This window comes from Bos indicus x Bos taurus, chromosome 8, assembly GCF_003369695.1.
Source record: "Bos indicus x Bos taurus breed Angus x Brahman F1 hybrid chromosome 8, Bos_hybrid_MaternalHap_v2.0, whole genome shotgun sequence".
Lineage (NCBI taxonomy): Eukaryota > Metazoa > Chordata > Mammalia > Artiodactyla > Bovidae > Bos > Bos indicus x Bos taurus.
Window position 1 is genome coordinate 23,239,141 of NC_040083.1, and position 26,023 is coordinate 23,265,163.

Consider the following 26,023-nt stretch of genomic DNA (forward strand, 5'->3'; position numbering starts at 1 on the left):
ATCCTGCACCACTGGTAGTCCTACATAAATAACACCAAAATAAAGGAGTCCTAGGAAGACATGCTTACTTTTTAGGCTGTAGATCTACCTAGCATGTTGCTTCTGCTAAAGTATTCCATACCTTTTTCAAGGATACGAAACATTTCCTGTCTAAAAGATTTTCATCTTCCTCATTATTAAAATAAGATTCCGGCCTTAAATTCCCATATGGTAACTAGCTACATTTTTGTCCTTCATGCAATAGTCCCTTGGTCTTCATCTCTTCTCCACGTGTAATATACATGAAGAGATTTTGCCAAACAGCATTATTGTTTACTGGTAAGAGCACCCTGTGGGGAATTCCCTCCTTCAGAATTTGAAGCCTGGTTAAATGCTCAATCAAGCGACTCATCCTACCCTGCCGAAAGTGTAGGACTGGGACTCATGGGATTCCAAATTTTAAGGGAGCGATGCAAAGACAGTAAGTGACTAGAGCTGATCCACCCCAATAGGAGTAGTCTGCAGAGACGGTTCATCAGTACCTGTGCCTGGACCCCTGTTCTTCTCCCAACTTGGTTTTTAAGCTTTGCCTTCAATTCTGTGCATGTCCAGATTCCTTTTTCTTCTAGCTCCATTTTTAATTTAAATTAAGAGTTGGTTTCTTGCCCCCAAAGAACCCACCAAAAAAAGGAATCAAAAAACCATACCATGAAAAAAGAATATAAGCGGTCCAAAAGGCACTCTGCGGGGACAGAGATAGGCTGAAAAGCATTGAAAAAAAGCTCATTTTTTTTACAACAAGAAGTGGTGAAGTATATACTGATGCTCTTGATAACAGTTACTATTGCTGAGTATTTACCAGCCATTGTACCTTACATATATAACTTCATCTAATCCTAACAATAATCCTGTCTGGTAAGTACTATTATCCCCATCTTACAGATGGCAAATAGGCTCTGAAAGGTGAGGAGACAACAATAGGATTTAAATCCTAATACCTGTGTTTACTAGCTCTACTCCTACGCCAAAGACTATGTTTTTCAACCACTTGACTATATTGTCTCCAGATAATGATAGCTACCAGATAATGGGGCTTAAAAGGAGAATGAATCCAAGCTTTTTTATTTTGACAGATATGAATTATCTGAAAAAGTACATTGAAAATGAACACTGGCCAGCTTGCTACATGTTTAATTAAGAAATAAATGCCTTGCAAAAATGAATAGGCACTTTCTCATTGACATCTACAATTAAAATGCAAAGTGCGATTTTTTGCAGTCAGTAAACACTGCTTATTTATCATTTTTTGACAGCACTGTTCACTTTCAGTAGGCCTAGTTAACCTCCTAAGATTGGTTACCATGATGTAATCACAGAAAGACAACCCCTGTTGCATAAAATTGGCACCTTCAAATGGAAATGACCACTTAACTGTGATGGAGAAAGCAAAACAGAAAAGCAGCGAAGAAAAGAGTTTTAGAGGACACCAAGGCTTCTGGTATAAAGGCGCATCGGGTAGCACAGCCCATGACGGTAATCTCCTAAATTCAGGGCCAGGCTTACGGAAAAGTCTCACTTTTCACACGTTACACAACCAAAGCCAGTTGGTTCTAATCACCCTTAACTCACCTCCAGGACTCTGTCAGAGTCTGAGCAGAGGCTGACTTCATGTTTGGAAACGACGACAGCGAGGCTGCTTAAGGCTAACAGCGCGTTGCCTTTGACCACCGGGCTGTCTCTGTTTAAAAAGAAAAAGATCCCAAGAGAGGATTTGGGGGCATTAACCAGGAGAAGAGAAGGCGCTATTATAGGGAGGGCAGATGAGGTCAAAAAGCACTTCCACCCCTTCACAGAGCCTTGGAAATGCAGGTCTGTTTGTTCCCTGGAGTTAGAAGCTTCTGTCCTTCTTCTGATGCTAGTGTTAATTTTTAACTCTTCTTATAAATGTATGGTCATTATGCTTTGGGGAACCTAAAAAAAATCCCAGCTCAGATATCTAAGCTCCTTCTCCCTAAAATTTTTTATTTCATCATTTGACCTTACATTTCCCAAGCCATCTTCTTCAGCATCATCTTCAGTCAATATACATGTACGGATTTATTTTAGAAACCCAGCCAAGGACAGTTATGTGAATAAGCCCAACAGAATGGAATTGGTCCCCGGCTTTTCTAAAGCACTGGTATGTGGAACCAACTTCTAGTGAATTGCTTCACAAGGCACCCTTCACTAGCAACTCGACCCACTGGCGGCTTTCTCGTCCATCGTTATCATTTTCTCCTTCTGTCTCTTAATATGCCGAAGCCAGCAACCTTCGAGTCATTCTGTAACATGATTCAGAGCCCCTAGAGAAGATCCAAAAAAGGCTTGTTCTCAGGCAATTTGGATTGAGAGATGTCTTCTTATATCATCCAAATGGTAGTTTTCTAATATTGGCAATAAATCTTCAGTTTGACTTCTGAATTTGGTATCAAGAAAACTGAATCTCTTAAATATACTTACTACTTGAAAATGTACATTTAATATTATTCCATAATTCCAAAGTCCTCCTACCGAATAAAGTCCCCAGGGGGTCACTGATGACACGCTCTTGGCCTGCCGACTCCATCATAACAGAACTCAGGGTACCCTTACCACCAGATACTTCAGTTCTCAATTAGTCCTAGGATTGTGTGTAGTGCTAGTCGCTCAGTTGTGTTTGACAGTTTGTGATCCCATGATTTGCCCATGGGATTCAGTAGGCAAGAACACTGGGGTAGACAGCCATTCCCTTCTCCAGGGGATCTTCTCAACCCAGGGATGGAACTGGGGTCTCCTGCATTGCAGGCAGATTCTTTACCATCTGAGCTACCAGAGAAGCCGGGTTCCTATAAATACAGAGAATGTTTCTCTGAACCTGGACCTTGGACCTGAACTTGAACCAATGCGTACATCTGAGAATGACTCCCTGCTTACCCTGGTGCAGGAAGAGAACTGATGCGTGGATCTCCAGATCTGCTCCCCAGGCAAGTCTAGTACATCCAGCCCTAGGCCACAGTCGTGACCAAACATGTGAGTTAGTGGGCATTAACAGGTTAGTATAAACTTGTGTTCTTGCATTTTGGTTTCCATTTGGTAAGAATGGAATTCGGGACTCGTCGTTATCAAGTTCTTCCATCTATCAATTCATCCAATCCTTCCTTCTTTCTCCCGCTCCCGCTCTAGGGTTGATTAAACTCAGTAAGGCTTTGTACTCTGGGTCATTTTGTTTACTCCTTCTCCAATCATTTCTCTAAGAGGCCTGTCATATGTTTGATAAGACAACATTTATATTGTGGGATGGGGCAGGGGGAAAGAACAGAAAGGAAGACTTGAGGTTGAAGGAGTTTTTCAAGGAGGATTACTGGCAACTCCTATAGTTAATAATAAAATACCAGTAAGTAAGGCAAGATATGGGCATTCCCAGGTGCCCTAGCCAGACAACCAGTTAAAATCAAAATTAAATCTTTTATTTCTAATATTCTCTCTTTCCTTTAGCTGAGAATATCTTGAAGTCTGTTCTGCAAAAATGATCATGAATCCCTGAAGTTAGATTTTAAAAAAAGTTTTAAATTCTCAGTGAATGTATCACCCTGAAGAAATTCTTAGATGGTCACCAGAAATTGCATAACAAATCTTCTAAATCAAGAATATTGGTCTGGACCTTCCCTGGCAGTGCGGTGGTTAAGACTTCGTCTTCCAAAGCAAGGGGTTCAGATTTGATCCCTGGTTGGGGAGCTATTGTGTACCAAAAACCAAAATATAAAACAAGCAATATTGTAACAAATTCAATAAAGACGTTAAAAATGGTCCATATTAAAAAAAAAAAAATTGTCAAGATGACATAAAGTGTCTTTTTAACCCTAAAATTCTAAAAGAGAATTTATCCTGTTTTAAAACAGTGCCCCAAATAGTTGTATTTGAAAAGTTTCACTGGTCTTTACATTACGAAGCATATATTGTTTTTGTAAAATGGAGAAAAATATATTTAAAGTCACTGGTAATTAGATCTTTGGATGCAGACTAAAAGCATATCTGTACATTAATCTTTGAATAGAAAAAAAAAAAAAAAAAACCAGCCACACAAGGTATGCTTAGGCCAAGTTACATGTTCATAAAGGCATGGTGACTAGCTCTTCATCATCTTTACATTCCCCACAGGCCTTACGTAGTGACTTACAGAGAGAAGACACTCCATACATACTCATGAGACATATTCAAGGAGGAGCTAGCCAGGTGAAACTCTAGAATTTGTTCAGCAAAAACGCTTCACCTTGTTGATCACCGTAACTATCCCCAACCAGTCAAGTAGCGGTGACTAATTTGCATAATAACATGTCAGCATCAGTACAGTATTTATCTAGGCAACACCACTGACATTTTAATTAAATTGTCCTTTGAAACGGATGCCATTAACCTAATTAAGAAGCTCAAGGAAGGATGAGCTACACTGATGCTTTCTTAGGGACAAAGTATTACATTACATATTAGTGAAGTGACCCACTCCTTTGGGGATTTTTATCTTAGGTTCAAACCTATTTAATTATTAACAACAAAAATAAACTTACATCAGTCTAATCCTGTAACTAGTGTTTTACTTCCTACATTTAATTTACGCCTTAGAACAAAATAAGCCCTACATTGGCCCAAAGGAGCCTGGTGGCTCAGTGGTAAAGAATCTGCCTGCCTGCCAATGCAGGAGACATGGGTTCAATTCCTGGGCTGGGAAAATCCCCTGCAGAAGGAAATCGTATCCAGCTCAAGTATTCTTGCCTGGGAAATCCCATGGACAGAGGAGCCTGGTGGGCTATAGTCCATGTAAAAGAGTTGGACATGACTTAGTGACTAAAACGACAACCACCACCACCACAGGCGGCCACAGTCCAAGGAACAGAAGACTAAACTGGCAGGAGGTGATAAGGGGGTCCTCACATATTTGGAGGAAGCCAGTGGGAAAAAGGAAAGAGAAGGCAGCAGAGTGATTTTTTTCTTCCTCTCTATCATTAATTTCTCAGCCTCTGGACCTTAACTATCTCCTGCTCATTTGTGAATCCCTAGTATTGTCAGGATGGTTTTAATAAGAAAAGATCTATAAAATACTTTGAAATGTTTGATGAAAAGGTAACACCATGAGAACATAAATTATTGGTACTCAATATCACTGGGAATGTGAACACACTTAGTCATGAAATGATGCTTTGCAGATTTGAAGATTAAAGTCTTGATGAAATAAAATTTTAGAATGGAATCTGCAAAAGCTACTGCAGAGGCAAAATTACAGTTTGTTTTAATAGAAAGACGCTAGTTTCTTCAGCATTTGAGCTTTTGTTGCAAACGTCAGGGCGTTGTTTTTAACAGGAACTAAGTAGACTATTCAATAGAATAAACTATGAAAGGTAAAGGTTAAAGGCGGTCCCCATCCCAGCACCTCTTCCCCTCCAATAAGAAGCTGAAAGCTCTCCCACTGTGTCTGCAATTCACCAAACTACAGAAGCAGACACAAATGAGTTCCTATGGAACCCTCTCTGTACTTTAGTTTTCATTTTGTCAACAGATACGTCAGCAGGTATTTCCCAGGGCTGCCCACAGAACTGAGGGTAGGGGAGGATTACCACTTCTCTTTCCCTTTATTCAGAGGACATGAGGCTGAATAGTGATCAGGTACCGAGATCAGATTTTACAGCAAACTATCTGTGTAAGAAACTGCCAGTGGAAAGTGAATTCTAAGGTAGATTATGTTTTATCTTTTTTTAGGCAAAGCCTATTTAGCTACAGAAGGTTCTGGGAAATGAGAGAGATCAACTATACTGTAGTTAAATATTTCTAGATAATATGGACTTTCAGTACATATGAAATCCTCTAGGTCAAAGGTATATCTATATTATTTGGTGAATAAGAAGAAAGGAAGTCAAACAGAAATGGCAGCAACTAAGAAGAATAGTGAAAAGAAGTGTATGTAACTGACATGTAACTTACTACCAGGAAAAATTAGGCAGCATGCTAACAAAGGGACTTGAAGAGATTGTTCAAGCAAGTTCACTAGGGTATAATTTTCTCAGTGAGAGGTGGCTTCAGATAAATAAAAAGCCTTAAGGTAGTAATGCTCAAGCTATTTTTGTTAAAGGAATCATAAAGATATGATAGAAACTGCCTTTTTAACTGAGTCTTCACATTAGTTTTTAGTATTAAAAAATTCAATATTTAGATACACTTGGTCCAATAGCACCAGGAGAATAAAAGGCTCTGCCTTAAATTATTTACTGGCTCACACTTGAGATTTAATCTATTTGTAAAACAGACATAACTCACATTAGCAAAGACTTCTTCCCCCGTACTAAACTGCAATCCTTTAAATCTAAGCCATAGCACAGAGCGTTTTGTAAAGTGTACAACATGGACATATCTTTGATGTAAAAGTTATGTGCCTGTACTGTTTTCTCTGTATTTTCACAGAAAGACATGTAGTAAGAATTAACTGCATATGAGAAAGGACGACGACTGATTTTTTATAAAAGAACTAAAAAGTCCTTTAAAATCCTTATGAACTGCCTGAAAAAGAGAAATTATTCATACCTGTAAGGGGAAAAAATGTTTATAGAAAATTTCTGGTAAGAGAATAAATGGATCTTACTTTGCAGCTGCTTTGGTGATTTCATCAGTCAACATGTCTCGAACCCTGCAATACAGTTGGAAAACAGGTTTGAGATCTTATAAAAGAAAGCAATCTTTTTGCTTATTCATCAATTAACAAGAATCTCTGGCAATGACTCCAGATCTTAAAATTTCCATGTAGAATTTTAGTGTAAGGTGAAAGAACTTAATAAAGGGCTTCACCCTCAAGATAGTTTCATCTTCTTATTCCTTAGATTACTTAGTAGAAACAGGGAAGGAGGTGAATGTAACTCATGTATAGGCAATGTTGCCATATACTCTTACACTGAGTGGTGGGTATACAAGTGTCCTTTATATTACTCTTTGTTATGGACTGAATGTTTGTGTCTCCTGCTCCAAACTGACATACTGAAATCTTAACTTTGAGTGTATGGCATCTGGAGGTGGGACCTTTAGGAGATCATAAGAATGGGTGGGGCCCTCATGAATGGGACGAGTGTCCTTCTAAGAAGACAGACCAGAGGGCTTGCTTTCTCTCTGCTCTCCACCAAGTGAAGCTACAAGGAGATGACAGCCCATCAGCAAACTTAGGAAGCAGGGCTTCACCAGCACCATGTGGGCTGTCACCTTGATCTAGGGCTTCCCAGCTCCTATAACTGTGGGAAATGAATTTCTATTGTTTAAGCCATCTGGTCTATGATATTTTTGTTACAGAAGCCTGAACAAGACAGTCTTTCTTTTCTACACAGGAGCTCATCAAGACAAGAATTTATTACTCTCAAATTATACATAATAGCATTGTCACTATGTATGTATATAAAATAAAATTTTAAATGTTGGTTACAATATACATGAAACTAATATAATTTTATATGTCAATCATATCTCAATTTTAAAAAAAACATGGTTATAAAGTTGAACTAAAAAAACTACATTTATGGATTTAAAAGTAAGGTATGTTCAATTCAAATATTCATAGGATTTTTTTCATATAAGAGTCTTAAGATAAAGTGAAAAACAATCATTGACAAACTTATATTATGAAGAGGATATCATAAATATTTTCACTATACACTTTGAGTTTCATAAATTTAAAGTTTTTATAACTATATAAATGTTTTGCAAATATAAATTATATTTGCATTTATAAGTAGTTGCATTTAAAATAAAATCTTAGCTATCCAGCACTCTCAGAATGAGTCATTCTTAAGAGCCAACTTCTTCAGATAGTTGCAAAATGATCCTTAAACTCGTACTTTATAAAACCATTTGACAATAAACTTCTCTAAAACATACTGTCCAATCTTGGCCTTCCTAAATGGAGTATAGTGCGTTCAGTGTATTCTTCTATTGGTCAACATGAAATATTTACACGTGATGACCTGCCTGTACTTCTACACAGGGCGACAGCCTCCACGAGATCCCTCCCCCTCCCGACGCTCCCTTCTCTGCCACATCACCAATTCTTCCTTCTCCACTTGCCTTACTCCCCGTAGCTCCTGAACACACTATAACATCTACCATCTTAGGAAAAGAAGCCCTCCAGCTGTTGCCCCATTTCACTGCATCTCACACCTCAGAACTCACTTAAAAGAACAGTTTATACTTAGGATTCAAGTTTACCTCCTTCCGTTCTCTCTAGACCCTTCTATAATTTGGCTTTTGTCCCTACAAAACAGCTCCTTCTTGGTTAACAATGACTGTCAAGAGGCCAATCTAATGCTCAACTCTCAGTCTCCATCTTTCACAGTCTCAGAGCAGTATCTGACACAACTGATTGCTCTTCTCTTGAAACACTTTCTTCCTTAAGCTTTTAAGGTGACTTTGCAGATTCCATTCTCTCTTGGTTTTCCTCCTACAGTACCGATCACTAATGTTCCATCTGCTTTATTGGCTCCCTCTTCATCTGCCTTCTAAATGTTGAAGTGCTCCAGGGCTCAGTCCTCTGACTTTTTCTCTGTCTTTGCTCATTCCCTAGATGACCTCATCCAGCATCTTGATTTTAAATGCAGTCGATATGCTGATGATTCCAAAATTTATACATCCAGCCCTGAACTCACCCTGAACTCTAGACTCATAGTCAACAACCTACTTGATACCTCCAAACTGTAGGTCTAATTAGGCATCTCAGAGTTAGCATGTCTCAAATCTAATTTCTACTCTAGATAGATTTGTTTTTCTGTAGTTTTCTCTATCTTAGTAAATGAGAATGCCATACTTTTACTTATTCACAGTCAAAATCTTAGAGTTATCCTTGACTTCCATTTCTCTCTCACATCCTTGATTCCATATGTCACCGTGTATATTTGGAATAGTATAGCTAACATACCACTCCCCAGATTATCATTTTCAGAAGATGAAACTAAAACTATGTGTAAAGGAAAATAGCAAATAGGAAGCAAAATCCAAATGCTTAATCTCTAATCTTAAATCCAATGTCATAATGTTTTAAACTGCATGGCTATTTTTAAAATGAATCTGGGAAATATAACAGAATAGAATTATTTAAACATGCGAGTACACACACACACACACAGCTTCTGCTTTTCTACATATGCCAATTGTTAGTAAATTAAAAACTGAAACCCAAGTAACCTTTGAACAGATTTTTATATTAAAGAAATCTGTGGCTACAAGCAAAGTTATTTATTAGATTCTGGGCACTTTACTTAGATTTAGGCTGCTGTAACATTAATCTGACAAGGTATTCATCCCAACCTATGTAACACTTTAAACTGCTTTTAATGTGCCAGCACTTACACATTTCTAGATAATATAGTGGGAATTCACTGGGGGATGTCTGCCAAAGAAATTACAGTCTTAACATGGTAAAGTTGTGCCTAGTAATGAAGATGTGTTGAGGAGGGAAGAGCAGGGCAGCAGAAGGTATTCTTTCACTAAATGAGTGAGAAAAATACTCAACCTTTATTCAAAAGCGTGTAAAATAATCAATTATAGGGAAAAAAGGGAAAAACAAACCATTTCCGCACTGCTTAAGAAAACAATAAAAATATATAAAACCCATGAATAAAGCTCTCCTTCTTTTATCTGGGGAGAAGATGGAAAATACATCCATCACATCTTTGGCCATTGCCCACTTAGGCTCATAGAGAAGTTAAAATTCCAACATTTGAGTCTTTAAAGGTAGTTCCCTTCTCCTTCACAGTTCATTTCCCATGACAAATAATGAGCACAGAAAGCCATCCCTTACCAGAGCCAGGCTGTGTTTTTTTTGTACTGCACCTCTTCAGGTCCTTCTTTTCCATGTTTTAACTGCAAATCCAGTTCTCCTATCCTTCCCTGCAAAAAGCACAGCATCCATCAGCATGCAAACTCTATGGCCAAAATGATCTTAACATTTCTTTGGAAAACACTTAGGTAACAGATGGATCCTTTCCCAAGTAGCCTTAGGTGTTCCTGATAAGATAGCAGATTATGACAGAGGATGTGTAAGGAGAGAGAATTATATGACTGCTAGGGATTTCCACATTCACCAAATAAGTATATCCTGGAGCAGTTGTATATTTGGCAAATTTAGTGCAGAGCATTAAATGTTGGGATATCTATTAAAAGCAGATTTGAAGTTCATAGGTCCCATTCAACAAATCCTCCATATAGTAATAATCTGACTGTGTCAGCAGCTGCTAATTTGACCTGACACAATACCGAGATTGGATTACCACCATTACAACAGAATGGTTAGAAAATGAGTAAGAAGTACATAATACTTAAGATTTAGGTAAGGTGTAACAAAAATTATTATCAAACAGCTGCACACTACATTTTCTATTTCTTGACTCAACTTACAGACATAATTCTCAACCAGTACCAGGCCAAAAAAAAATATATATATATATATATATATACATATATATATAGTTAATATCATCAACCTGTTAAAGGCAAAACCTTCAAATATTTATTTTCTGTTTTATTTTTTTTACACTCAATTATTTTGATCAGATGCTTTCCCCTTTCCTGCATCACCAGTTAAATTATTTAAATGTAGTTAAAATTCTGGTTTATTGATATACCTTGAATCAAACAAGAACTTATTAGTATGCATTACAGAGTAATACTAAACTGTTTTCAGGAGTGTTTGTGTTGCTTTTGTTCCCACTAATGGTAAACGATGGCACCCCACTCCAGTACTCTTGCCTGGAAAATCCCATGGACGGAGGAGCCTGGTAGGCGGCAGTCCATGGGGTCGCACAGAGTCGGACACAACTGAGCGACTTCACTTTCACTTTTCACTTTCATGCATTGGAGAAGGAAATGGCAACCCACTCCAGTGTTCTTGCCTGGAGAATCCCGGGGATGGGGAAGCCTGGTGTGCTGCTGTCTATGGGGTTGCGGAGAGTCGGACACGACTGAAGTGACTTAGCAGCAGTAAACGATTTCTGGCTATCTCACATCCTTGACAGCATTTGGGATTGTCAGGCTTTTAAATTTTTACCATTTTGGGGAGTGTGAAAATGGGGCCCATTACAGTTTTAATTTTCATTTTACTATTTACTGAGATTAAGCATCTTTCCAAATGTTTAAAGACTATTCGGGTTTCTTATTCTGTTCATTTTTCTATTGGTTGATTTTTCTTGTTGATTTTAGAGTTGTAGGATGTGCTCTACAGAAGAAAAACGTATCTCTCTATATATTCTAGAGAAGGAAGCAATACAGCTTTAGGTTAAGGATGTGGGTTCTGAAATCATGATGTCCTGACCTAATGGCATTCTATTTGTGTGCTGTGTAAATTTGGGCAAGTCACTTCACCTCTCCAAGCTTCAGTTTCCATTTGTAAAATATAGCAAACACCTGACTTATGGTATTACAGTATCACATTAAATAATGTGAAAAAGTGTCTATTTAGTATAGTGACTGGGAATAATTACTACCATTATCAGGTCTGCTGTAGAAAACAAATCCCCCTTATTATCTTCTTATAAGCTATTCTCTCATGAATATATATGTATATAAAACCTTCTTGAAGTAATTCATAGTTTTAATCTGCATACTCTCAAAGAGTAAAAAGTTCCCCAAAATGTAATATCCAGACTATACAGTTGCATGTCCCTGTATTTCTCTTATACACTCTTGTTACTAGCCTGTAAGCTCATTGACAAGGACAAGGACAATTTATCCAGCTAAGGAGGCGCTGTATTTTGCACAACCTCCAGCACACAGTGCCCTGGGGCTCACCAGTTCAGCACACTGAGATCTGGTGGGCATTCTGTTCACGTCCTTCATAGTTTCTATTTACTTCAGTCAGTGTCCATCCCCGCCTCTGTGTTTCCAATGATAGAATTCTGACCTTTTCATTCTCCCTCTGTCTCTTGGAGCAAGGTATCAGAGATGGTCAAACTGGGAAGACATTAATATTTAATATTGATTGTAGCCTTCTAAGAGGGTAAGCAAAACAGAAAATCATGCCTATTGCCTACCTCTGTTTATTACGCTTCTTAAATCATTCCTCTTTCCTCCTAAAATATTTACGTTCCATAATGCTTTCCATAAAAGATAAGAAATTAAAAGGTTAAAAATCATTCAGAAGTAAACAAAACACAAAAAGGCCGGTATATGTGCAGCCTCTTCAGAAGGTCTACTTTTCTGATCTCTCCTGTAGCCATAAATCAGTACAACTCTATTGTGACTAAGTACATTTTTCATTTTTCCTTTCTCAGAGTTTCAGTTCTTCTCAGTCTTCTCTTCTGAAATGTCTCTAACTCCTTCCACCCAGTCAATGTTAGGCTATTTATTCAGACCCACTTTGCCATCCAATTCTTCACCTACTGATACGAGATCCAGTGGCATTTAACTCAGTCTCCTCTGCTTCTGGTTAACAGCTATGGTTAAGAAGAGGGGTGAGGTGGGGCGAACACTCGTTGGGAGAGAAAAGGCTGAAATGATCCCTTGAACTGAGATTTTTGGATGGCCTGTAGATTTCAATTATTAATTTATCTATTCATCTTTCTTAAAAAAAAAACAAAACACCCTCGGCCTGTGTAACTACAACTTGCTGATTACAGTGAGCAAGTTTGCCTAATTCTAACCTTGCACACTGAAAACAACCTTTACAAATGGTCAAAGAGTGATTTACTAGTAGTCACAATTCCTGACTGGTTTTGACTTCAGATTATTATGTGGCCAGCTGACCAATGCAGGAAACAAGTATCTTCAGTCAACCTATTTTTAACCCCTCTGTCCTGTCTGAGGTCATAGTCATAATCCCTAAGGACCCTTTACACAAAGGTTGGAAACCTTAGCATCTCTCAAAAGGAGCAAGGTCAAGTCAACTGGACGGCACCTTACCAAAATGGACTCAAAATTGTCAGTCAAACTGTAGCTGCATTTTTCAACTTCATGGCAAGAAATTCAAATACCTCCCCATGTCAATCACTTTGATATGCTTATAATTCAAAATCCCATGTTCTTGTGGAAAATTAGATGAGGCTAGAAGCTGATGCCCAAGCGAAAGCCACTAGAAGTGTTCAAATTGCAAACTTATTCACATTACAGTCAACCTCCAGGAAATAATGCAGAATGTACCTTTCAGAGTGTCTCCTAGGCTTATTGAATAAAACATGGCTCCTCTAAATGATGCTCTAGTCTACAAAACATGTCTAGCACCAGATGGAAGTAACTACGCCTCCTGTACCAAAGAGCTATCCTCCAGGACGGAAATTCTTGATATAGATGAGGAGTTTGGCAGTCGCTCTAATTCTTCTAAGATCCTGTAAATTCTATTTAAGTGTGTGGGCTTATTAAAAAAAAAAAAAAAAAAACAACCTGTTGAACACTTAAAATGCATCAGCATATCAAATAATACTGATAGCCTATAGAGCATGGCTATACTTTTAAAATAATACTGAAAATTTTTTTACAGCCCCTACTTTGAGTTTCACCTCTTAATCACCAATTCTCAATGGAACTAGACTTATTAGAAATCCAAAGGAAAGAGATTTTAATTGATAAATAAATACATATAAAGATACATACTGTCACCAACAAAAATAGAAAAGGCAGAATAATTGACCTGTATTATTACAAATACTCAGCTGGATTTTCATAAATTGATCTCGAAAATATTAAACCAATTTGCATTATTTGTAACAACTAATGATGGTGTAGGGCTGCCCAGGTGGCTAGGTGGCAAAGGATCAGCTTGCCAAAGCAGGAGACTTGAGTTTGACCTGTGAATAGGGAAGATTCCCCTGCAGAAGGAAATGGCAACCCACTCTAGTATTCTTGCCTGGGAAACCCCATGGACAGAGGAGCCTGGCGGACGACAGTCCATAGAGTTGCAAAGAGTCAGAGGCACACAATGATGGTGTTAGGGAAAAAGCATGACATGGTGGCAAAGGCTGTGGCTCTGGAATCAGACAAATCCAAGTTAAGTTCTAGTTCTCTCATTTACTGACTGTTGGGTTGTGTGCTGTTTGCTTTGCTTTCCTGCTAACCCTGCTTTCCCATCTATAATCCCATTCTACATGAGGTTAACAATACCTACTTCAAAGGGCTTCTGTAAAGATGAACTGAAATACTAAATGTTACATGTTGGTGGGCAGACACTAGTCATTTAATAAAGGTCTTATTATGAAAAGGAAACCATAGGGTATTTTTTAAAAAATCAATTGCTTGTCATCTGCATGTTATATACCATGAGTGTATGCTTAGCTGCTCAGTTGGGTACAACCCTTTGCGACCCCATGGACTGTAGCTTGCCAGGCTCCCCTGTCCATGGGATTCTCCAGGTAAGAATACTAGAGTGGGTTTCCATTCCCTTCTCCAGGGGATTTTCCCAACCCAGGGATCGAACCTGGGTCTCCTGCATTGCAGAAGATACTTTACTGCCTGAGCTACCAGGGATGCCCATGTTATACCACAATCCTGTCCTATTTGACCTTCCTTATGCTAAGAGCTAAATAAAATTATCAGGACATTCTGCAGGAGAAGGAGTTATTCTTGCTGCTTCCAGGTGCCTGTATTGGAGTACATCCTCTATTAAAGCATCAAAGACTGAATATGTTGTAGCAAGGTTTTAAGATGCAAACATGGGTGCTGAGATGCTTAGTCATTCCTCTGGCCCCACCTCCATCCTTTAGGACAGTGGTCCCCAACCTATTGGGCACTAGAGACCAGTTTCGTGGAAAACAATCTTTTCATGGACCAGAAGGTAGGAGGAAGGTGGTCTTGGGATGATTCAAGCACATTCTATTTATTGTGTACTTTATTTCTATTGTGATTTCATCAGCTCCACCTCAGATCATCAGGCATTAGATCCCGGAGGTTGGGGGCACCTGTTATATTTAACTACAACACCTTATTTCTTAAGACTTCATGAAAATCTTATTTGGGGCCATCAATTTCTTTAGTAATTTAGATTTTTTTTTTTCCTATCATCCTTAACAATGAATTTTAAGCTAGGAAAAAGGATTAAGTTAGTAGTTTTTTTTTTTTTCCTCATATTGTTAAATGTTTATATATTCCCAAACTGGTTAAAATTATTTCTAATTTTTGAAATTCATAAACTATAACTTACAATATTATTGGAATAAAAGAAGTCAAATTAAGCATAATTCATTTATTTAGTGAGTACCTACTATGTTTTAGATATGTCAGGTTCTGGAGAGACAACAGATAGGAAAACAGCTTCTGACCGTAAGGAAGAGAGACAACTGGAGGGAGACCCTGGACACATAACTGAGGTGATGAGGCCTTCTAAAGGGAAGCGTGGGTTCTAAGGAAACATATGCGAGGGACAGACAACCCTGGGGGGAGAGGAGAGGCACCCAGATAAAACTACAAAGAACAAGTAGAAATTTGCCATTCCAACATGTGCCCCTTAAACCACCATGACTGACTATACATACAAAGTGAAACTTACTCCTGGAATTTGACAAAAAGGGAAAAGCTGCAAAAGAGCCTTGACTAGGCAAAGGGAAGTGGCAGTTCTGCAATAGAAGAACTAGGCAAAGGGAAGTGGCAGTTCTGCAATAGAAGAACTAGGCAAAGGGAAGTGGCAGTTCTGCAATAGAAGAACAGTGTAGGTAAAAGTCAAACAGTTAGGGTATACTTCCCTGGTGGTCCAGTGGCTAAGACCCTACATTCCCAATGCAGGGGGCCTAGGTTCAATCCCTGGTTGGGGAACTAAAAAATTAAGAGGTTAGGGAAGACACGCTGTGTTTAGGAAAACAAAGAAATTGAGCAAGGTTGAAAATGCAGGGGAAGGGTGAAGACATAAAGCTGGAGACATAAGCAAGTCTAGATGGAGAGGGGGCAGGTACAAGACGATAACTCAGTCTGGGATGTACTCAAGTTGAGGTACTGTGGGCCAGCCATGGGGCACATCAGGCACAATAACAGACATTCACCAAGCAGCAGGACACAGGAGAGCAGCGTTTAAGAAGGAGCTCTGGATGGAACACACATGTGGGGGGGGCATCACATTTAAAATTCAAGTACAGTTATATATGTATGCTTCACATTCTTTTATGAGCAACAATAACCATTGCATTTTTTATTGGAGTATAATCACTTTAAAGGATTTAAATGGAGAAGGAAATGGCAACCCACTCCAGTGTTCTTGCCTGGAGAATCCCAGGGATGGGGGAGCCTGGTGGGCTGCCATCTATGGGGTCGCACAGAGTTGGACACAACTGAAGTGACTTAGCAGCAATCACTTTAAAACATGTTTGTTTCTGCTGTACAATGAAGTGAATCAGCTATATGTATATATATTTCCCATCCCTCTTGAGCCTCCCTCTAACCTACCATCATCCTACTTCTCTTGGTCATCACAGAGCACCCAGCTGAGCTCCCTGTGCAATAAAACAGTTTTCCACTAGCCACCTATGTCACACATGGTAGGGTATATATGTCAAACCTAATCTCCCAATTTGTCCCACCCTCCCATTCCCTGCCTGAAGCCACATGTCCATTCTTTAGTCTGTGTCTCTATTCCTGCTCTGCAAATAGATTAATCTGTACCATTTTTCTAGATGCCACAGATTTGCATTACTATAAGTCAGAAAGAAGAAAACAGCTGCATTTTTGATAATGCTATTTTCCTAAGTGCTTTTACATTAAATACATATTTGCAGTAAAACTTAAAAAAGAGATAAGCTTTAAAGCAAGCCATCCCATGATTTCATTACCTGTAAAATGGCATGATAAGCACGAGTCATATATGCGAGCCAGGCCTGGGGGAGGAAAATTGCCCGGTGCCACTCGGAAGGCTGGATATGAACCTGTGGGGAAAATGCACCAGAAATCAGGCTGCACAATATTAAAACAGAATAAAATGAAAACTGTATCAGGAACTCTTTCTTCCCCTTCATTTCAATGGTTTAGATTCTAAAACAAACCAAATCTGTCTAGGATCATAACCGCAAATAAGATCTTTTGGAGATTTTCAAAGGAGAGGAGTTTAGAGTCCTGCAAAGACAAAATAAAATAAGCCTGGAATTTTCTAAATTAAAGCAAATAAAATCCTACAATGACCACAAGTTAAGATGCATGTGTAATACAAATATGTCTTTGAAAATTAGGGAGAAACTCTAGAAAGCCTCTTGTCAATGTCAGGAAACTAGGTTTTGTCTAACAAATCCCCCTAGTAATTTTAAATAAAAATAAATATTGCTCACATCCTGGACTTCCAGTATGACAGTTTCTGAAGTAATAACCTTAAATTGCCAACAGAAATATCATGTTGTGTAGAAACTGTCGTGGTAAGAGCATGCAAATGAGTCCCGCACACAGCAATTGTGCACACCACTAGATAAATGCCCTTTAATCAGTGTGGGTAAACAAGAGAAAAATGATATATGCCAACACTGAAATCCTGTTTCTGAAGACAGGCCCAGACAAAACATCTGGTTTTCATAGTCATTTCTGTTTCTACCTATTAGTATACGGCTATCTTGCAACAAATCTTGCCAAGGTCTGCTTCTGTTAAAGAAAGATCACTCAAGAAAAAAACAGTCACAGTGCATCACATTTCATGTTTCCTGTAACTCATCTCATCTAAACTCAAACAACGGAAACTTAGTCTGTGTCTCGCAGACAAACAATAACAACAAACACACAAAAAGGACAAATTTCTATATGATTGCCCCAGGATCATGATAACTACAGTGTTTACGGAGATTTTTACTATACAACAGGAATTAATTTTCTCAAGTGCTCTGTGATAGGGAAGAGAACAGCCTCTCTGAACCGGGTTGGTTTCCATGGCTTCTGGCATTTTCTTTCATCCCTGTCTCAGTGTGGGCCTACAACAAGCAAGGGACTCTGGAAGGATATGAGGATTATAAATCGATCAGTGACTGCAGAGGGTTCAGAAATGGGCAGAGAGAGTCACAAATGGACATAAATAGATTATGAAGCGTCTGTGGGAACAAAGAGATCAGCTCTGTCTGAAATCTACACCCCTCATCCCATTGCTTCTTTTTTAAAAATCAGATACTCAAACAGTATGAAAGAGATATTCAGATCATGAAATAAACTTAAAAAAATTATAAAGACAGGTTTCTTGCTTTTCTGGTTAAGTACTCATTCTGTCAAGTAGAGTAGGGGGAGACTTGTCAACATATTAGCAAAACTCCTTGAAAGAATGAACCCACCAATTCCTGCTTCCTCTCTCATTGTTCAGGAAGCTGAGGAGGCACTAATTAGCCCTTGACCTTGCTCTCTGTTTCCAAAATGTGGGGACTTCCCTTTAACTTTTTTCCTATCAATTCTGTTTTCTTTCCATAAAATAGATGAACAATCTTTGAGTTCTATTTTGAGATTTAGATTACACAGAAAGAAAACCAACACCACAACTAAAACTTTTACCTCTTCAGAACTTCAAAATATCTTAAAATTTTGCTGCCAAATAATCCACGGACATCACTGCACAACTGAGAATATCCACGTGCTGTGTGCTAAGTCGCTCAGTCGTGTCTGACTCTTTGCGACCCTATGGACCATAGACTGACAGGCTCCTCTGTCCATGGGATTCTTCAGGCAAGAACAGTGGGGCGGGTTGCCATGCCCTCCTTCAGGGGATCTTCCTGACCGGGGATCGAACCCATCTGGGAAGCTCAAGTCTCGGCAAATTGGCAAAGAGAGCATTGAATGTTTTTGGAAAGACAATGATCTCAATTGCTTCTTGAGTTAAGAAAAGAAAGTAGTATGAAAAAAATGCAAAAGTAAATAAGCAAATCAAATGTCAGGCTTCTAAGAACAAAGACGCTCATGCCAGGAAACCTATTTAAAAGGAGGTTATAAACTGAAGGTTAAAGCTACTCCTCCTGCTGCTACTCAGACCACATCTGAGGGTAGGTGCAGGGAGGCAGTCAGGCTTGAGCCTAGACACCAGCCTGAACTCCCCAGGTTTCCTGAGATTATACCTAGTCTTTGTGTTCTGTGGAGTTAGCTGGGGCCAATCTCCTGTAAAATGCACTTTCTCACTTTTTCCCTTACAGAAGAGAGACTTAGGGAAGCGGCTTGCATACAGCCATGCCCTTACTCTCCAGCTGTGCTACAGACACAAGAGACTTTCTTGACCATTTTTAACACAAACAGATTTTAGGATCCCGTTCCAATTCAACACATAACCCTCCCATATAGGTTAATGTCTCTAGGCTGACAAATATAATTAGCATTTTAAAGTATGAAAATCATGTATCATTTGCTATACTTGTGAGAAGCCTTTGAAGGAAAGCCAATCAACAAACAAGTTCCAAATCATGACGTTTCAACCCTGTTATTCAACAGATGATAAAGCAAGGTTCTCAAGCACTGTGCACTAAGTTTTAATTAACATGTGCAATATACTTTTTCTAAGACTAACTCTGCATACCCACGCAATGACAGGTGTCTGATGGACTGCTGAGGTGAGCAGGTTCTATGATTTAGGAAAGAGTAAGAGTTTCTGTGTATAAGAGGTAGTACTAAGTATAATGAAACATTACTGCATGTGCCTAAAAGAAGAGACCACATTATGGAAATATGCAAATAGAAGAAAGGGGGGAAAGAAGGATAATAAGGCCAGAGTGGGGACAGAAGCTGATTACAGGACCAATAGGGTGATCAGTGTATCTCATTCAGAAGGTGAAGCCTGAGTGAAAACTTGAAGATGAAGATGTAAAAACAAAGGAAAGTGCTGGTGGGAATGGAAAATGGCTCAGCTGCTATGGAAAACAGTTTGGTGGGTCCTCAAAGAGTTAGACATAGAATTATGACTCAGCAATGCCACTCCTGGGCTTGAATCTGCTGCAAATGCAGGAGACTCGAGACATGGGTTCAATCCTTGGGTTGGGAAGATCCCCTGAAGAAGGAAATGGCAACCCACTTCAGTATTCTTACCTGGAAAATTTCACGGACAGAAGAGCCTGGTGGGCTACAGTCCACAGGGTTGCAAAGAGTCAGACACGGCTGAGCATGCGCACACACAGACTCACACACAGTCCCACTCCTAGGTATATACTGAAAAGAACTGAAAATACATATTCAAACAAATACTGTAATATATGCTAAAGCAGCACTTTCACAAGAGGTGAAAGGCAGAAATAACCCATAAATGAATTTGTTCATGAAAGAATAAATGGATGAACAAAAAAATGATATATCCACAATGGAATGTTATTCAGCCATAAAAAGGAACAAAGTACTAAAGCAGGCTACAACATGGATGTACCCTGAAAACATGATGTGAAAGTGAAAGAAACCAGACACGAAAGGTCACATATTATATGATTCTGTTTACATGAAATGTCCAGAACAGGGAAATCCATACAGATAGAAAGCAACTTAGTGGTTGCCAGGGATGGGGAAATGAAGAAGTGGGAGGGAACATTTAGTATATACATGGTCTCATTTGACGGTGATGAAAAGGTTTCAGAGCTAGATAGCGGTGATGGTTACTCACTGAAAAGGTACTAAATACCACTGATGTACACACTTTAAGCCTTAAAATGGTTAGTATGATGTTACGTGACTTTTAATTCAATCAAAAAACAAAATAAAAGATAAGGCAAAGGTCCCTAAAGTGACTGCATGGCTCACTGTTTTAGGAACAGAAGGGAGGCCAGTATGATGAGCACAGACAGAGAAGCAGAGAGGAGAGTGGAAAGAGAGAGGGCTGGTGAGTCAACAGGAGAAAGGATGGCCTTCTAGGTCAGTCCTCAGGACTTGCCTTTACTCTCACTAAAGGGGGAGTCATTATGAGGTTTTGAGACAATATGATCTAATCTACATTGAAAAGGATCTTATGGACTGTTCTGTTGAGAAGAGACTATAGTGGGCAAAGGTCAAAGCAGAGAAATCTGCTCAGAGGCACCTGCAAAACTATAGGTAAGAGATATTGGTGGCTCAGAGTGGTATCATTTAGACTGTAGAATAATAGTTTTCAAGTATTTAGTTATGTAATTTTTCCACCTCACCCCAAATGTTAAGTAAAATGCCAATATATAAAGCATGAATCAGAGAAGCAGAATTTGTCTAGAGGAAGTAAGGAGGAAGGCTGGGGGCTGGGTGCTCAGCCCTCATGATCATCTCAGTCTACCCTCGGTGGGCCCTCGTGAGTGCTCATGCACGCATGCTCAGTCGTGTCTGACTCTTTACGACCCTGTGGACTGTACAGCCCACCAGGCTCCTCTGTCCACGGGATGCTCAAAGGCAAGAATACTGAAGGGGGTTGCTAGTTCCTTCTCCAGAGGATCTGCCCAACCCAGGGACAGAACCTGCATCTCTTAGCCTGTGGTGGTCCTTAGAATTCTTTAAAATGCAGTTTTAACTAGAGGCATATAAGAGAGATCAGTGGTTGTCAGGAGATGGGGGAGCACGGGAGGGGCTGACTGCATAGGGGCATGGGGTGATTTTAGGGTACTGGAACTGTCCTTATCTTGACTGTGGTACTGATTAGATGAATATGTTCACTTCTCAAAATTCATAGAACTATACACTAAAATGGGAGAAACCTACCATATATACATAACTCAATAAAATAAAATTTAAAATACATAGTTTGAAAATGACCACTTTTAGAACACATACTTCTCAAACATTCACCTCCCACTATCTAATACACTCTGTACACTTCTTTGCATCATCATTCAAAAGCCACTCTCCCTCTTATCATTCCTCTATCAACATTACCCTATCAATATTGCAGTCACCCAGATCTGAAACTTCTGATTTATCCTGGACTTCTCCCTTGCCTCCAACTCAACTGTCAACTCTGCCTCTGAAATGTTCACTGCGCTTGTCCCTACTTTCTTCCTCACTGCTGCTGCTGCTAAGTCGCTTCAGTCGTGTCCAACTCTGTGCGACCCCATAGACGACAGCCCACCAGGCTCCCCCATCCCTGGGATTCTCCAGGCAAGAACACTGGAGTGGGTTGCCATTTCTGTCTCCAATGCATGAAAGTGAAAAGTGAAAGTGAAGTCACTCAGTCGTGTTCGACTCTGTGCGACCCCATGGACTGAAGCGCACCAGGCTCCTCCGTCCATGGGATTTTCCAGGCAAGAGTACTGGGGTGGGGTGCTATTGCCTTCTCCTTCTTCCTCACTGAGTTAGTCCTAATTCCTGTCTTAATTATTGAGGCCATCTAGCTCATCTCTTAACAGTCTAAAATCTTCCTTCCTTCTAATACATCCTGAACGATGTTGCTACTATTACATTAACTCAGAATTTTTCAAAAAACCTTTGATGGTTCATTAAAGAATAAAGTCCAAAATTCCTCTATGCTATGTCCAAAGTATTTTAAAATTAAAAGTACACCATTTACTTTAAGAAATAATTTGTTGTTATGTGAGAACTCTGCTGGCTAAGATCCTTAACCAGTTCCCCCACTTACTTTCTGCTCCTCTTTCATTTAATCTGTATTCTGGTTCACTTAGGTTATAAACCAATTTCCAAGCCTGTCCAATACTCTTTAAGACCTTCGTGTTCCCTGATTGCTTCCATGGCTTTGAATGTCCTGTGTTCCTTCCTCTCATCTCTACTTTCTGAAATATTTCTCCCATCCCTACGCTTCCAGTACACTATTCTACACCTCTCTTGTTATACTCAACAGGTTGCATTTTTTTGTGATTGGACACTAATCATACCAACCTAAGAGCAGAGATCATATTCTATTCACCCTGGAATCCCTCTCACGGACACTGAACCCACAACAGTGTCTCACACATAAATGTTCCCTTAAAGACCTGCTGAGCTTAACCACATTAAATGTACAGTGTTCGCTTTACGGCAAAATCTTGTCATGTGAAAACTACACTATCATAAACAAGTAATCACAGAGAGTTATGATGTGTGAAAACACAATGTTAGAAAACCATTTTAATAGGCACAGCCAAATTCTAATACAAGTTGTTGAGGATATGATTATTTGAAATTTTACAAAACATGTTCAAAATGTTCTGGCTGGGAAGTGTTTCATTCCAGTTAAAAACACAGTGAGTGACAAAGCGAAATTTAAAGTGAGTATTATAAACTTTACAGTTTGAAATTTCCTAACCAAACATTTTAATTAGTATCACACAAGTTCTAGTGACATATACCTGAAATGCTAGCTAAACAGAGAATATCCTGCTTAGAAACACAATTCACAAACGTAGAGCAAATGCCAAAAGACAGAATGAAAAAGGAGATCTAGTTTCCCCATGGACACATACTTTACTTGAAGGGACTATGTGCGTGCATGCTTAGCTGCTTGGTTGCATCTGACTCTATTCTACCCCATGGACTGTAGCCCGCCAGGCTCCTCTGTCCACGGGGTTCTCCAGGCAAGAACACCGGAGTGCGTTGCCATTTTCTCCTCCAGGGGATCTTCCTGACCCAGGGACAGAACCTGGGTCTCCTGAACTGCAGGCAAATACTCTACTGTCTGAGCTACCAGGGAAGCCACTTAATTTGATAATTTACTGTTCAGAACACATTGCCTAGAAGTTTGGTAATGTTCTCTGCCTCCTGAGTGGTCTTAACAAATATACTTATTCATTTATAAGAAAATAGTCATTTCAACAGCCCTTCATCAAATAACTTAAATCGTGTAAGTCAAGCTTTGGGGAGGTTGACTATGAAACTGGAATGGGACGAGGTAGAACAGCATGTAAAACTGACAGGTCAAGTGTTTGCTATGGATTTTAAAACCTCAATCTCACAAAGTAAGGCGTTTTCACGTTTCCCAGATGTATATCTTATTATCAAAAGAATAAAAGCATTTAACTTCAGTTGCTACCCAGACACACCAATACTGAGTCACTGCATTTGGTCTGTGACATATGCACACTCCTCCCACATTCCCAGAAGAAAAACCATTTGTACTTAGTGTTAGAGACCCCCAAGGCTGCTCAATGTTCCACTGTATATAAATAAGAAAGCACAGGCTTCAGTTGTCTGTCAATAGTAATCTTGTTTACACAGAATAATTTTTTGTTATTCCCGTCCCCTGACAAATACTGACTGGAAGACAAGAAGGGAGGGCTTGTGACGGACACATTTTTAAAGGAGAATGACACTCGTCACTTTGTAGGTGCTTTCTGGACATTTTAAACTCTCTCTCTCCTCCCTCCCTCCCACTTTCTCTCTCTACCTCAGTCTCTCTTCTCTCCCCCAACTCCCCTTTCCCATCAGGATAACATTAGCTTGAAAGCTGACAATTCAATCATGTCTCAAGCAACCATTTACTCTGTTATTTAATAGGAAGGGGGAAAACCCTGTTACCATAACAACTCACATTGCACAGTAATTACAGAGTCTCTAAAATATAGCAAACCATACTTTTCACAGTGTTTTCTAAGGGGAATGTGTAACAAGCACAGATACCACTTCTCCCAATTATTATTCAAAATTTTTGTCTAATTGTTTCTTATTGCATGAATGCTAACACGCTCCATGCTTTTCACAAGAAATACGTTTTTAAATAAAGAAGGTACTGAAAGAAAAGGGGAAATGATGGGTTATAGCCCATGTACTTTTGGGTATCTAGGGGAAAATGTAAAGAAGGCAGAAGAAAAAAAAATAACTTACAAGGTAAAATAAACAAGTGATGATCAATTTCAAAAGAAAGAAAGAAGAAAAAAATTTCTTTCAGAGTAGTGCCGGCAATAAGCCCAATAAAGGTTTCGCTGGAAAAAAAGATGAAAAAAGAGCTCATTCCCTAGTGCTAAGGCAGAAATATGGTTAGGTAGTAGCAGCAGGACTGGGAAAATTTGCATGTGCCCGAAGATGTAGGAAATAATGAAGCAAGGCTGCCATTCTCATCCAGGGACAAATCAGTATCATCCAATTTAGGGGAGAGTGTCATGTCAGAGTTAGAAATGCCAAAGGATGACAAGACAGGCAGCAACTTCCAGGGAAAGAGACATGTCATTCACCTTCAGCTTCCTCATCAAATGGAGCCAAATCAGTCTCAGGATGAGAAGAAGTAGTCATAAATTAGGGCAGAGGAGGAGCTTGAAGAAGCTCTAGTAGGTCTGAAATGACCCCTGCTGGTCCCCTTTTCAAAGGAGCAAAGAGAGCAAGGGCACTTCAGTTTCAGAGAAATCTAAACTACCCCTGGTAGGTCAGGTCAAACCCAATTCAGATTTAGGTCCGTGAGTCTTCTCAAAGTACAAGGGAGAGTTTCAATTTAAAACAAAAACAGTTTTTAGAAAGAAGGGTGTTAAAGAATTTATCACAGATTAAACAGCTAGTTCTCCAAGACACTGAATATATTTGATTTAACTAATGTCATTATTGAGAAATACTGACAATTCCATGGAGCAAAATACACTTAAAAAAATGAAGAGCAGAGCATTTGAATATTCATTTACCCATTCATTCACTCACTCACTCATCTATAGTTGTATGCATTAGGGCTATAGAATATCCTATAGGTATATGTAAACTTTGGCAGAGAGGGGAGGCTAAACCATATAAATGAATAACAACACAGTTTATAATAGCTTGTTCAAATGACAATAATGTCATTTCCTAGTAAGATCTCAACAATTATTAGATTCACCATCAATTTAATTGCAACATTTCTGGAAAAAGGAAATGATCCCACTAAATGCACATGTAAAATATAAGACACACCCAAGTTTCGAAAGGATTAAAATCATTTATAAAGTGTCTACTATGTGCCAGGAATACCAACCACTGGAACTACATATGGCCAAAACAAACTCCCTGATTTTATGAAGTGCACACTTTTAAAAAGGAGAGATACACACTAACTGCCATGTATGCTGTGCCACCGAAATTCCCTCTTCAGGATTAGTAGGGATGGATGGATAGATAGTGTAAATAGTCTCATATATTATGTAACTTGAATTCATAGTTACAAACTTTCCTAAAGCAAACTCCAAGCCCAGACTTTTCACTAGAAAATTCTACCACTTAAGGAAAAATTACTAGGAGAACATTATCCTGATAACATATCAGGCAA

General features: G+C 39.1%; 1 protein-coding gene across 2 annotated transcripts in view; it reads right to left on the bottom strand.

Annotated features, from left to right (window-relative positions):
• FOCAD (focadhesin) overlaps nucleotides 1-26,023 on the bottom strand; it is a 305,616-nt gene that overhangs the window by 70,867 nt on the left and 208,726 nt on the right. For both annotated transcript variants that reach the window (XM_027549147.1, XM_027549148.1), the window contains 4 exons: nucleotides 16,758-16,850; nucleotides 9,818-9,906; nucleotides 6,626-6,670; nucleotides 1,609-1,717 (listed from right to left, as the gene is read on the bottom strand). In XM_027549147.1, coding sequence (XP_027404948.1) covers nucleotides 1,609-1,717; nucleotides 6,626-6,670; nucleotides 9,818-9,906; nucleotides 16,758-16,850 — 336 coding nt within the window. The remainder of the gene's footprint in view (nucleotides 1-1,608; nucleotides 1,718-6,625; nucleotides 6,671-9,817; nucleotides 9,907-16,757; nucleotides 16,851-26,023) is intronic.